At 41.8% G+C, this 15,032-nt stretch overlaps 1 protein-coding gene across 1 annotated transcript in view; it reads right to left on the reverse strand.

Annotated features, from left to right (window-relative positions):
• Nucleotides 1-2,719: 2,719 nt before the first annotated feature.
• LOC120946906 (transient receptor potential cation channel subfamily V member 6-like) overlaps nt 2,720-15,032 on the reverse strand; it is a 70,043-nt gene continuing 57,730 nt past the window's right edge. The window contains exon 16 of the mRNA XM_040361730.1: nt 2,720-3,415. Coding sequence (XP_040217664.1) covers nt 3,166-3,415 — 250 coding nt within the window. The 3' untranslated portion in view covers nt 2,720-3,165. The remainder of the gene's footprint in view (nt 3,416-15,032) is intronic.

Here is a 15,032-nt window from a genome sequence, read left to right on the forward strand (position 1 = left end):
ATTGGAATAGTGGGCAGGGCTTAAACGTCAGTTGGACTTTTTTTTTTTTCTTTACATCATTCTAATGACATTTGAATATTAGAAAGGGGGGCATTTGTCAAGCAAATTAGTTACACAATTAGGTTAAGGTTTATAGACATGTGTGTCTGTATTCCTAGGCAGCCAATGGAGACAATTTGCAACTAGAAAAGCTACAATTTCTGGGGGAAATTGTGTGAAGTGTTTTTGCCTCCACCAGTAGTCTACAACTGGAGTGGGCGGAGTAGCTGGGTGAAGTGACTAGAGTTACTGTGGAAATCCGTAAGAAACAGTTGAAAAAGTGAGGATAGTTGGAAAAGTAGGAATGGTATTAATGTCTTTATTGCAAAAGATTTTTTTCTTCAAATATGATATTTTTTCAAAAATGTTTTTTTTTAATTATTATTTCCCCCCTCCCCCCCCCCAAAAAAAATATGTAATTCATTTTTATTTTTTTCAAAAATGATTTTATTTTACTAACAACCCAGGGCTCTGTACAGAGAGCAGCGATGTGCCTGTTTTTTCCACCCCTGCAAAGCAAAGTAAAAGCACTTCCCACACATTACACATTGTTAGGCACACAGTTAACCCTTTGATTGTCCTAGATGTTAACCCCTTCCAGTGTCATTAGTTCAGTTACAGTGTATAGTATTAGCACTGATCACTGTAATAGTGTCACTGGTGATGTCAGTCTGTCAGTTCCCACCCAGCTTCAGTCCCACTATAGTTCGCTGATCACCATTACTGGTATAGTTAAATAAATAAAAATAAAAAACACTATATATACACACCATTGTCTGTAGAAGCCAACTTTCACACAAACCAATCAATATACACATATTGGATTTTTATTTTTTTATTTTTTTTACCAAAGACATTTTGGTCTAAATTTATGAAGAAATTATAGTTCAACAATTGATTCTTATGTTTCAAGTCTGATTTCTCACTTTGTTGGTAGCACAGTACTGGTCATTATATGCACTTATATTAACAAAAGTATTGGGACACCTGCCTTTACACCCACATGAACTTTAATGGCATCTCAGTCTTAGCCCGTAAGGTTCAATATTGCGTTGGCCCACCCTTTGCAGCTATAACAGCTTCAACCTATCTGGGAAGGCTGTCCACGAGGTTTAGGAGTGTGTCTATGGGAATGTTTGGCCATTCTTCTAGAAGCACATATGTGAGGTCAGGCACTGATGACGAGGATGGACGAGAAGGCCTCCACTCTTATTTAAAACCAAAAGTGTTCGATCGAGTTGAAATCCCAACTCTGTGCAGTCCAGTCAAGTTTCTCCACCCCAAATTCCCTCCTCCATGTCTTTATGGACCTTGCTTTGTGCACTGGTGCTCAGTCATGTTGGAATAGGAAGGGGCCATCCCCAAACTGTTCCCACCAAGTTGGGATCATGAAATTGTCCAAATGTCTTGGTATGCCAACTCCTTAGAGTTCTCTTCACTGGAACTAAGGGGCCAAGCCCAACCCCTGAAAAACAACCCCACACCATAATCACCCCTCCACCAAAAGAATTTGAACAAGCAAGGTCCATAAAGACATGGATGAGCGAGTTTGAGGTGGAGGAACTTGACTGGCATGCAGAGTTTTGACTTCAACCAAATAGAACACCTTTGGGATGAATTAAAGCGGAGACTGCGAGCCAGACCTTCTCATCAAACATCAGTGCCTGACCTCACTAATGTGCTTCTGGAAGAATGGCCAAACATTCCCATAGACACTCCTAAACCTTGTGGACAGCCTTCCCAGAAGAGTTGAAGCTGTTATAGCTGCAAAGGGTGGGCCAACTCAATATTGAACCCTACAGACTAAGACGTCATTAAAATTCATGTAAAAACAGGTGTCCCAATACTTTTGGTAATATCGTGTAGCTATCTGCATCCCACTCAGATCTATGATCACAGGGCCTTGGTATTTGTCCCATCATCAATTTCCTGTGAGATGTTATTTGAGGAAACAGATGCATTATTCTTATTTATTAAATGATAAAAGATTATTTAAGATGATAAAATAGTATTTTATTTAGACAAGTCCATATCATTTTCACAGAAAAGCAGTCATCTTGCACAGCTCATAAAGTACTTCATCAATTCTTTTTTTACAATTCCCCCTTTTCAGCATATATTATGTGAAAAGGTATATTATTATTATATTACAAGGTATGTTCTCTTTGCACCCTGGCCACCAACATTCGTAGCCCTGCAGTCCACACTGGGGTTGATTTACCAAAGCTAGAGAGTGCAAAATCTGGTGCAGCTGTGCATGGTAGCCAATCAGATTCTTGTTCAATTAATCTTTGACAATAAATCCTGGAAGCTGATTGGTTTCTATGCAGAATTGCAGCGGACTCTGCACTCCTTCGTTTTCGTAAATAACCCCTCCCCTTTGTGTTACACTTTCTGCAGGCACCTCTACCATAAAAAGGCCAGTTGGTTGTACTTGCCCCGCTGGCCAAATGTTCCCAGTCCTCCACTGATACAAAAGGGTTATTTTATTAAAGTTAAATTAACTGTGTGCTTTTGAATGTACAGTTGCTGCAGAGCTTAGGAAATGAGGGAGAGCTCTGCTGGCTTCCATCATCCAATCATGTGCAAGCAACATGCTATTTTTTACTTTCCATCAATCAATCAATATTTTACTTTCCTTGCATGTGATTGGTTGCTCTTTTTAAAGTGAAGCTTTACCTCATTTACTAAGCTCTGGGGCAACTGAACTTTCAAAAGTGCACAGTCTATTTGTCTTTAGTAAATCAACTCCAAAGTGACCTCCTTTTCTATCTGAATGTTCGCATGACGAAAATTTAAAAGCCAACCTCAAAAAAAAAAAAAAAAAAAAAAGTTTGCCTGGGGATTACCTTCTCCTTCCTAAATGTATGGAACCCTTTGTGTTCCTGCATGGTAGTGTCCCAGAAAGGAGGTGTTCAGTTTTCCCGGAAAGGCACTTGAGGCCAAATGCTTGGACATAAGAAAATCCATTGCTTTCAGCAGCGTGTGCTCAAACCGGCACCCTGCACAGGAAAAAGCCCATGTGCATTCTACACTTTGGTTGCATTCAAGTGTATTTTTTCCATTGAAAGGTGCAGTCCGATATGCAAGGCATGCATCGTCAAAGTTACATTGAACTTAGATACACTAAATGTAGTAGACTTCTGGCTCTGAGTCTCTGGGGAGGCTAGAAGTGCCTTGTAAATGATCGATGGTGGCTTGGCGGAGGATCTGCCAGCCCCGACTGGATCTTCTCATTGGTTGGGGATTTTGATCCTCGCCACTATTCTTGTTGCCGCTTGTGGTGGAAATATTCTTGATAGTCTCAGCCTCGGATGATACACCTCCCTGCATAGGCAGGGCCTCCAAATTCTGTTCTTCCTGGGAGTCCTTCACACTAAAAGAAAAATCAAATATCAGGGCGGAATATAGAGTGGAAATTAATATCATTCAAAAAAGGAATTGTAAAATAACACTCCTTAGATCTACTAACACGGAGGTTCTATGGGGTTGATCAGAACTAGTGCAAGGAATTTTAACACCCTAGACCAGGGATCCTCAAACTGCGGCCCTCCAGCTGTTGTAGAACTACACATCCCATGAGGCATTGTAACACATTGACATTCACAGACATGACTAGGCATGATGGAAATTGTAGTTCCTGAGCAAATGGAGGGCCGTAGTTTGAAGACCCATGCCCTAGACGAAACCTCATTTTGCTGCCCCCTTGGCTTTCGCTCCTAACTCCACCCTCTTTGCCTGCCCATGTATATGGTGGAAGTGGCAGGGGTCACGAGTGCTTAATGCACAGAGTGCAGTGGTCTGCATTTTGTTTACTATATAAATAGTGCAGGGTGCGCTATGTACTGAGTGCAGGGTTGTGGGGTGCACTACATGCCGAGTACAGGGTTGCACTATGTGCGCTACGTACTGAGTGCAGGGTTGCACTATGTGCGCTATGTACTGAGTGCAGGGTTGCACTATGTGCGCTACGTACTGAGTGCAGGGTTGTGCGCTACGTGCTGAGTGCAGGGTTGCGCTACTTACTGAGTGCAGGGTTGCGGGGTGCGCTACGTACTGAGTGCAGGGTTGCACTATGTGCGCTATGTACTGAGTGCAGGGTTGCACTATGTGCGCTACGTACTGAGTGCAGGGTTGTGCGCTACGTGCTGAGTGCAGGGTTGCGCTACTTACTGAGTGCAGGGTTGCGGGGTGCGCTACGTACTGAGTGCAGGGTTGCGCTATGTGTGTTGTTCCTATATGCAGATACTATCAATATATCGAAAATACCTCATGAAGTGGGATTGTATAGGCAACGAATAAAATTTTCAAAAATATATATGAAAAAATAACAATTTATTACAAAAATAGTTACAACATGTACAAAAATATCTCGAGCATTATAGGAATATACATAGTACAAAAACAAAACATGGATGATGCAGATACTGTCCGGCATACGGTACCATCACCATAAGGGAGGTAAAGTTGTAGCTGAAAGGCCGACGCGTTTCGAATGCTACGCATCCTTCATCAAGGCATAAAACAAGTATTGCATCTAGAGTAGAGCAAAAAATATTTTAAATACATTCACATTAAATCATTGTATTCTCTCCATTGAAGTGCAAAAGCACATACACATCCTCTTCCTCGAGTAGGGAAAAGGCATAATTCACAATGAAGAGGACTCACCTATTGCTTAAAAAGCTCCACGCCCAGGAGTGTGGGGCAGAAGGCCCCCGGGTGTTCAGGGACGCCGATGTCTCCTATGGCAGGTTGCACCATTTAAAACAAATCCCCATTTGAATGTCACTCATAGAGTGGATAGAACCAATTGGTTCAATTTGGGTGGTGTTTTTGCAGTCCTATATAAAGGAGATATATCAAAGACTTGTGTCAAAAATAATAACACATATATGACACTTAGAAATAGGGAGGGTTGTTTTGTTCTTTTTTTATTTTTCGCTTATCTTTATTATAATTGATATGTTGTTTGACTCGATGTTTCCCTTCCACCGTATTTATGCGGACTGATTTGAAGGGATTCCTTGTCATAATTGAGATTTTGATATTTGTTTTTCTTTCTTGCACTTAACCTAAATTTGCTCTCTTGGTTCTATAGCTCGGAGGTGTGGGTCACGGGCCAACCACCCCGGTCGAGTGGACATCGGTGTCTCTATGGCTATTATGCAGGTTGTTTTCCATTTTTCCTCAATTTGTTTGACTCATCAGCTGCCAGGGGAGACTTTGGGCTTTGTACCCAAATGTCATCAAATTTACCGAAAAAAAGGGGGATAGTCATATCCCCTTGGGTAGATATAGAAGGCAGCTGTGGCTTTTTTCTCCCAAAGGTCTCCCAGTGGTTCATTCAAGAACTACAGGAGAATAGTGCCTACCATAACACACACAAACTTGGGCTCGATTTTGCCCTTATGATGACTGTTTCAAACTGTGATCAAGGTCATCTTTTGAACGTTTTTATCCTCCTACTATCACCCCTTATAGTTGCACCCTTTTCAATCAAGTTGCTACTCTCTAACAAGACATACAATCAAACGTCCAATTCAGGTCTATGCCCTTTTGTAAAATGGCCGCCGGGGAACTTCCGGATCCGGCTGAGAGGTTTTCAGATATCCCTGATTTAACCAACCAATAAAATGGCTACGGGGGCGAATTGTATGGCAATCGAATTGCAATTGAATGGCAATTCGCGATGGCGAGTCGAGTGACAACTTAATCCCATTGGGGTGGCATTCGAGTGGCAATCGAATGGCAATTCACAACGGTGAATCGATTGGCACTCGAATCCCACTACCAAAATGGCCGCGGCGATACTTCCGGTCCCGGAAATGACGCGGATCGGTATACACTGAATGACGGCGCTACAATGCGCCTTGTAACAGCGGCGGTTTGCTTGAAAACAATAAGGAGCCACACATGGCTTCTCAGGAATAACATGTTTCAATTGATGGGTGATGAGGGGGAGGACTACAGCACCTGAATACAGTTAAGGTAAGTACTTAAGGAGGGCCAAGAGGGTTGGGTGGTGTCATTCCCTCTCCATATGTAGGAGAACAAGGAGCTGTCTTTCCTCTCCAAGGGGAATCTGTCTGGGCAACCCAAATCTTTTCAGGATTTACCTGCACCCGGCTCTCCCCTTCTTTGGATACAAAGACTTCAAACTACTGGTGGTGAGTTTTCCATAAACGGTTTGGAATACAATTCCCAACCAGTTTTTTGAGGCTCAAATGCTGGGTTATTATTTTTGACACAAGTCTTTGATATATCTCCTTTATATAGGACTGCAAAAACACCACCCAAATTGAACCAATTGGTTCTATCCACTCTATGAGTGACATTCAAATGGGGATTTGTTTTAAATGGTGCAACCTGCCATAGGAGACATCGGCGTCCCTGAACACCCGGGGGCCTTCTGCCCCACACTCCTGGGCGTGGAGCTTTTTAAGCAATAGGTGAGTCCTCTTCATTGTGAATTATGCCTTTTCCCTACTCGAGGAAGAGGATGTGTATGTGCTTTTGCACTTCAATGGAGAGAATACAATGATTTAATGTGAATGTATTTAAAATATTTTTTGCTCTACTCTAGATGCAATACTTGTTTTATGCCTTGATGAAGGATGCGTAGCATTCGAAACGCGTCGGCCTTTCAGCTACAACTTTACCTCCCTTATGGTGATGGTACCGTATGCCGGACAGTATCTGCATCATCCATGTTTTGTTTTTGTACTATGTATATTCCTATAATGCTCGAGATATTTTTGTACATGTTGTAACTATTTTTGTAATAAATTGTTATTTTTTCATATATATTTTTGAAAATTTTATTCGTTGCCTATACAATCCCACTTCATGAGGTATTTTCGATATATTTGTAGTACTATGGGATGATGGCAACTACATGCTATCATATGTGAGTTGGTTCTTTTTTCCTATATTATAGGGTGGATAATACACCCAATTACCTCACCACAGCTCACATATGTTGGCATGGCCCTCTAATTTTTTGATATAGGTTTCTTTTTTTGATCCTTCCAAACTCTTTCCATGTCCTCAGGAGGTACCACCTCCAGGGGAGAAGGATTCAGGATCTAAAGAGATTTGTTGTTAACCCCAATTTGGGGTTGAACATAGTGTTTTTTTCATTATATTTGTTTTGGTCTTTCCTTTGGGGTTGTCTATGCCTGTTCACACTATGGGGGATCTTCAAGGGGGACAATGGGAGGAACTTATGACTCAAATTGAGCGTAATTACCAGGGAAAGGAACAATTAGATTCAGACTTGCTCTCCCTTTTCTTTAATCTCACCAAACTATTGGAGAAAAAATCAGCCTTACATTGGCATATCCAATCTATGGAGAGATACATAAATGAACACATAAACCCAATTGGATTAAGAATACAAATCTTTCCAATACTTGAGAATATCAGTAAAGATTTAAAAATTAATTGGGAGAGCAGCCTGAACGAATGTTCCAAAAATTTAATGCAATTGCTGCAAAAGGAATACAGATTGCAACTACAGGTCCTTGATAAAGAAATTGAATTAATATACATGCGCCTTACACCTTTAAAAACTATGGAAGAGTATACAGGACAGGAAAACAAACTTAAAGAACATTTAGAAAATTTCAGCAAACAGATTCTTATTAAAAAAGAAAAGAAATACTGGAGAGATAAGAATGCCTTCTGTGAAGGAAGGGCATACAAATGGAATAAAGATAAAAATAAAAAATTTAGTAACAAAAATTCCAAAAAACCCAATGTTCAATCAAATGACTATCTGTCTGATGTACCTTCGAATTCTTCCTCATCAGCTTCCTCACATACCAGTCGGACATCGGCCAAGAGAAAGGGCCCCTTCTCTAAACATGGGACAGAAGGAGAAGTCCAACAAACTAGCAAAAAACCCATCACGGATTCCCAGGTGTCATTTTCACAAAATGAAAGGGGAGCTAGCTTGACAAGGAGAGCCTCGGGTGGAAACTCCAGGGGGTCTCCCTCAAATAGAGGTAAACTTTTCTCCCGGAAAGATATGGGGGCAATTTCAAAGACTTCACGCACCCCCCTAGATAATTTTTTGGAGAAGAAGGGGGTGTCCTCAACGCCCCCACTCTTTCAAACACAGATGACCATGGATCTGGCGGTGGAGATACCGCCAGAGGAGAATATAATAATATCATAAACCTATCCTCCCATACTTTAACAACAGTAGAGCAGGAAGTTTTATGTTTGGGACTCTCCTTCTGCCCCACTAATAACACTGATTCATTTGAGACGATTAAGGATATCAACCTATTTGCACGGAGACTCTTTTATAAAGGTCTCTACTACAAACATAAAAAACAAGAAGAGGAAGTGGCCCCAAACCTCAAAGCGGCTGATTTCAGAGCCTTAAGAGACTTAAATCTCCTCCTACAGGAGAATGCCTCACTTGGTGACGCATGGGAAGAAGATCTAAATGAGGAAGCGGATGAGGAAATCGAAGAAGGCAATTTTTTCAAAATCAGGAAATTCAAAAGGAAATCTAACAAATTTCCTGTCCTGAGTTTGAATCCAGCAATTTCTTTATTTGTGAAACAAGTTTCCAAAGAATTGGAAACCTTAAAAAAGGACACAAACCATAGAAATCTGACCATTGAGCAGCAACATGCACTTAAAACCCTAAAAAATAGCCCAAATCTGATCATTAAAGCATCAGATAAAGGCGGTAATGTAGTTCTGATGAACAATATAGACTATGAGAAAATGTGCCTAAAAATATTAAACAATAAACAATGTTATAGGAAAATCACAGCAGCAACTGTGGACAGGTTCAATGGAGAATTTTATGAGCTTGTTGATAGTTTTTACAATAATGGCAGCATCATCAAAGATGTCTGGGACTTTATTAGAACACAGCACCCACGACAACCGACTATGTATTCTCTACCAAAGGTGCACAAAAACTTGCAAGACCCGCCGGGACGTCCAATCATATCTGGCAATGGATCAATTTCGGAATGTGTTAGTCAAGTAATTGACCAATACCTCCGACCCCATGTACTTGACCTACCATCCTATACTAAGGATACAATTCATCTTCTGCAGGTGTTGGAGGATTTAACCATACCTCCAGATGCTATCCTAGTAACTATAGATGTAGAATCACTCTACAATAGTATTCCGCACCAACTGGGCTTAGAAGCCATCAAGCGGGTACTCAAACAAAGACCAACCACAGATTGGAAGTTTAATCATTTCATTTTGACTATGCTGGATTTCATCCTCCAGCATAACACTTTTCTTTTCCAGGGCTCCCACTACCTCCAGGTACAGGGTGTTGCTATGGGGACGTGCTGTGCACCCTCATATGCAAACCTGTACCTGGGGGAGTGGGAGCGGGAATTTTTGTTGGGTGAAAGTGCGTCTATGTGCGCTGCTAACATTCTTGTTTGGCAGCGCTACATAGACGACATTTTTATTGTTTGGGACGGTCTGGAGAATGAACTTCAAGAGATGTTGAGGCTGATGAACATCAACAGCTTCAATCTTTTTTTTACCATGTCATACAACGACAAGGAGGTCAGCTTTTTGGACATACGTATCTTTAAAGAATTGGATGGTGCACTTGGCACATCCTTATTCAGAAAGGAAACGGCGGGAAACACTCTGCTTCACGCGGAGAGTTTTCATCCGGAAGTACTTAAGAAATCTATCCCATATAGTCAGTTCCTTCGGCTTAGGAGGAACTGCTCCACGGATTTTGACTTTCAAAGGGAAAGCGACCTGCTAACTGAACGCCTCTTGATAAGAGGCTACACAAAAACCAGCCTAAAGAAGGCTTTCAACAGAGTGAGAGATACAAATAGACGATCTCTCATCTTTAAACCCAAAAATACCAGTAAGAAGGAAGAATCCAACACTAGGGTTATCATAAATTTCTCCAATGAACATCAAAAAATCCGAAAGACGATCTCCAAGTTCTGGCCTATCCTGACAGAAGACCCTATTTTAAAGAATCTAATCACAAACCAGCCACAAATAACTTTTAAGAAAGCACCCTCCTTGGGTACACTTTTGGTCAAAAGTGAGTACAAGGGTATAAACAAAAAGGATCCTTGTAAAACATTTGGCACCTACCCCTGCGGGACGTGTGCTCAATGTCCCGTCATAGGGAGGAGAACCACACTGACACTGCCAAATGGGGATACCTTCTCCCTGAAACATTTTGCAAATTGCAGAACACGGGGAGTGGTATACCTCATGCAGTGTCAGTGTGGTTCTTTCTATGTGGGTAAAACCAAACAGGAACTACACAAGCGAATAGAGAAACATATGCATTCTATGCGCATTTGCAATCTCTATCTTCCATTGGGTCGACATATAGCCAAGCATCACGGCTATCATATGCCTAACCTAAATTTCACTGTGTTGGACCGCATTCACATTCCCCTACGGGGGGGTGATTGGAACAAAACTCTACTGCAGCGCGAAATGCGTTGGATTAGATATTTAAAGGCCACTACACCTCCCGGCCTCAACGAAAGTGAGAGTTTTAGGCCTTTTTTGGAGGGTTTTTCTTCTGGCAAAACAGATTAGGATCTCAAGCGGGGATGAAGAATGTCGTCCCCGATTTTGATTTCCTGGATGACTTTGCCCACATTTTCCAAATCTTTCCCCCTTTCCCCTTCACTGTGAACGCAATAGACATTTTCAGGTTAGGGCCCAGCACATATATGACACTTAGAAATAGGGAGGGTTGTTTTGTTCTTTTTTTATTTTTCGCTTATCTTTATTATAATTGATATGTTGTTTGACTCGATGTTTCCCTTCCACCGTATTTATGCGGACTGATTTGAAGGGATTCCTTGTCATAATTGAGATTTTGATATTTGTTTTTCTTTCTTGCACTTAACCTAAATTTGCTCTCTTGGTTCTATAGCTCGGAGGTGTGGGTCACGGGCCAACCACCCCGGTCGAGTGGACATCGGTGTCTCTATGGCTATTATGCAGGTTGTTTTCCATTTTTCCTCAATTTGTTTGACTCATCAGCTGCCAGGGGAGACTTTGGGCTTTGTACCCAAATGTCATCAAATTTACCGAAAAAAAGGGGGATAGTCATATCCCCTTGGGTAGATATAGAAGGCAGCTGTGGCTTTTTTCTCCCAAAGGTCTCCCAGTGGTTCATTCAAGAACTACAGGAGAATAGTGCCTACCATAACACACACAAACTTGGGCTCGATTTTGCCCTTATGATGACTGTTTCAAACTGTGATCAAGGTCATCTTTTGAACGTTTTTATCCTCCTACTATCACCCCTTATAGTTGCACCCTTTTCAATCAAGTTGCTACTCTCTAACAAGACATACAATCAAACGTCCAATTCAGGTCTATGCCCTTTTGTAAAATGGCCGCCGGGGAACTTCCGGATCCGGCTGAGAGGTTTTCAGATATCCCTGATTTAACCAACCAATAAAATGGCTACGGGGGCGAATTGTATGGCAATCGAATTGCAATTGAATGGCAATTCGCGATGGCGAGTCGAGTGACAACTTAATCCCATTGGGGTGGCATTCGAGTGGCAATCGAATGGCAATTCACAACGGTGAATCGATTGGCACTCGAATCCCACTACCAAAATGGCCGCGGCGATACTTCCGGTCCCGGAAATGACGCGGATCGGTATACACTGAATGACGGCGCTACAATGCGCCTTGTAACAGCGGCGGTTTGCTTGAAAACAATAAGGAGCCACACATGGCTTCTCAGGAATAACATGTTTCAATTGATGGGTGATGAGGGGGAGGACTACAGCACCTGAATACAGTTAAGGTAAGTACTTAAGGAGGGCCAAGAGGGTTGGGTGGTGTCATTCCCTCTCCATATGTAGGAGAACAAGGAGCTGTCTTTCCTCTCCAAGGGGAATCTGTCTGGGCAACCCAAATCTTTTCAGGATTTACCTGCACCCGGCTCTCCCCTTCTTTGGATACAAAGACTTCAAACTACTGGTGGTGAGTTTTCCATAAACGGTTTGGAATACAATTCCCAACCAGTTTTTTGAGGCTCAAATGCTGGGTTATTATTTTTGACACAAGTCTTTGATATATCTCCTTTATATAGGACTGCAAAAACACCACCCAAATTGAACCAATTGGTTCTATCCACTCTATGAGTGACATTCAAATGGGGATTTGTTTTAAATGGTGCAACCTGCCATAGGAGACATCGGCGTCCCTGAACACCCGGGGGCCTTCTGCCCCACACTCCTGGGCGTGGAGCTTTTTAAGCAATAGGTGAGTCCTCTTCATTGTGAATTATGCCTTTTCCCTACTCGAGGAAGAGGATGTGTATGTGCTTTTGCACTTCAATGGAGAGAATACAATGATTTAATGTGAATGTATTTAAAATATTTTTTGCTCTACTCTAGATGCAATACTTGTTTTATGCCTTGATGAAGGATGCGTAGCATTCGAAACGCGTCGGCCTTTCAGCTACAACTTTACCTCCCTTATGGTGATGGTACCGTATGCCGGACAGTATCTGCATCATCCATGTTTTGTTTTTGTACTATGTATATTCCTATAATGCTCGAGATATTTTTGTACATGTTGTAACTATTTTTGTAATAAATTGTTATTTTTTCATATATATTTTTGAAAATTTTATTCGTTGCCTATACAATCCCACTTCATGAGGTATTTTCGATATATTTGTAGTACTATGGGATGATGGCAACTACATGCTATCATATGTGAGTTGGTTCTTTTTTCATATGCAGATACTATCAGATGGGAGGTCAGACAGCCACAGCCCATCACAACCCTTAGCAAACTCTGAAGGGATCCTCGGGCTTCACAGAACCCTGGTTGAGAATGGTTGGCCTACAAAGCGCACAATTTAGTTGCAAGACTGATTTTAGCATACAGATAGCTTGTGGCAGTTCAGTGTAAAGACCTATTTCAATGTACTACACCAGATAAATTGAGGAATCAATACTACATGACTATTGGAAGGAATAGTGCAGAGAGCTTATAGTAGACAAGAACATGGAGTCCCATACTGTTAAGTATAGCAATTTTTATCTTCAGTTGTTCAAAGGGTTCTCATGGGTAAGTCACCTCTATTTTCTTTCATGAAATTTGAAGTGTTGGTAAGTATACAAAGAAGTGCTGCACTAAAGTAAAATAACATAGGTATTGATTTACAAAAATTGGAGAGTGCAAACCAGCTTCCAGGTTTTATTGTCAAAGCTTAATTGAACAAGCCAAAGTAAGAAGCTGATTGGCTACCATGCACAGCTGCACCAGGTTTTGTACTCTCCGGTTTAGTAAATCAACTCAAACGTGCCTTCCTTATTCCCTAAAGGTGCTATACATTACACGCTCTACTAGAGTAATTTGTACCAATAGTGACCATCAAATGTGAATACTTCAAAAATCTGTAAGGTTCATTTAATAACAGTTTTTATATTTTGTTGTGTTACATTCCCAAATACACAATCATGCCACTTTAAACAAAGTTTTGCCAGTGTTCCTCATTGTTTAAATAGGGTTCTTAAACCATGCTTGTTAAATTAATTTAATGGACTATAATATACCTCCTTCACTTCGTGCTCCCAAACAGTGCTCACACCCAATAGGGTGTGCACTCACCAAAATGTTGTGACCCTCTTAGGTTAATAAGTGGGTCTACACCAGCTCTCTTTAGTTAATTCTCCTTCCAGCCACTCCTCTCCTTAGCTGTAAATCCTCCTTCCTTTATTTCTTCTTTATTCGCGGAGGACTAAAGAAAGGAGGATTTACAGCTGATTTAAAGATCCGGAGGAGAGGAGTGACTGGAAAAGTGTCTGGAAGGAGAAGCACTAATAAGAGCTGGTGTAGACCCATTTATTAACATAAGAGGGTCACAACGTTTTGGTGAGTGCACATTCTGTTGGGTGTGAGCACCATTTGGGAGCATCTGAAGGAGGGAGGTGTATTCTAGTCCGTGAAAATATTTTAAGAAGCATGGTTTAGGAAGGCTCAACAATAAGGGACACTGGAACAACTCTGTTTACCTACGATTGCTGACTACCCTTATGAAGGGATAGAGTTAGTTTGGTGCTTAGCAGCAGTCTTAGCTAATATATATTTCTCCAGATAGTTGCGCAGGATTGTAGAATTGTTTAATTTGCAGACTTGAACTGGAAGAGGCACAGGTTACTACACTACAAAATTCTCAAATAACCCTTTGAACGCTGCTATGCTCAACTATAGCCCAACGCCACAGCAAACTTTTCATTTGCTCCTAGAAGGCATGCAACAGATTTGCTTTGAAATCTAACTCCAGGTTTAGTGAACTTTAAATATTTCACTTGGGCCAAGCCATTCACTAACATATGCAGCAGATTTTAGCACTTTATGTAGCCACAGGATCACGTCACTGTACAGCAGAGCACCACATTGTATTCATCCATGATGATGTCACTCCTGCGCATGTGCCCTTGGTATGCCAGACCTTCAGAGCGCATGCGCCGCTGACGTCAGCGGCTGCATGCAGGGTGAATATCTCCTACACGGTGCACGTTTAGGAGATATTCATTTTACCTACAGGTATGTCTTATTATAAGCTTACCTGTAGATAAAAATAACAGAATTTCCAACAATTTTAAATCGGAGGTCCACACAAAAATGGAACCTCCACTTTTCGGGAACCCTCCCCCCTCCGGTGTCATATGTGGCACCTTTCTGGGGGGTGCAGCTACCTACATTTGCACCCACTTCCACACACGCCACTCCCCCCGCTGTCTTCTGGGAAACACACAGGTCCCAGAAGACGGCGGGGACCAGTGAGGACGTGCAGCGCGACTCGCGCATGAGAAGTAGGGAACCGGGAAGTGAAGCCGCAACGCTTTACTTCTTGATTCCCTCACCGAGGATGGAGGCAAGAGCCGAGCAATTAATCTGCTTCAGCTGCCAACATCGCGGGCACCCTGGACAGGTAAGTGTCCATTTATTAAAAGTCAGCAGCTGCAG

This window comes from Rana temporaria, chromosome 8 (assembly GCF_905171775.1).
Source record: "Rana temporaria chromosome 8, aRanTem1.1, whole genome shotgun sequence".
In the NCBI taxonomy this organism is placed as follows: Eukaryota; Metazoa; Chordata; class Amphibia; order Anura; family Ranidae; genus Rana; species Rana temporaria.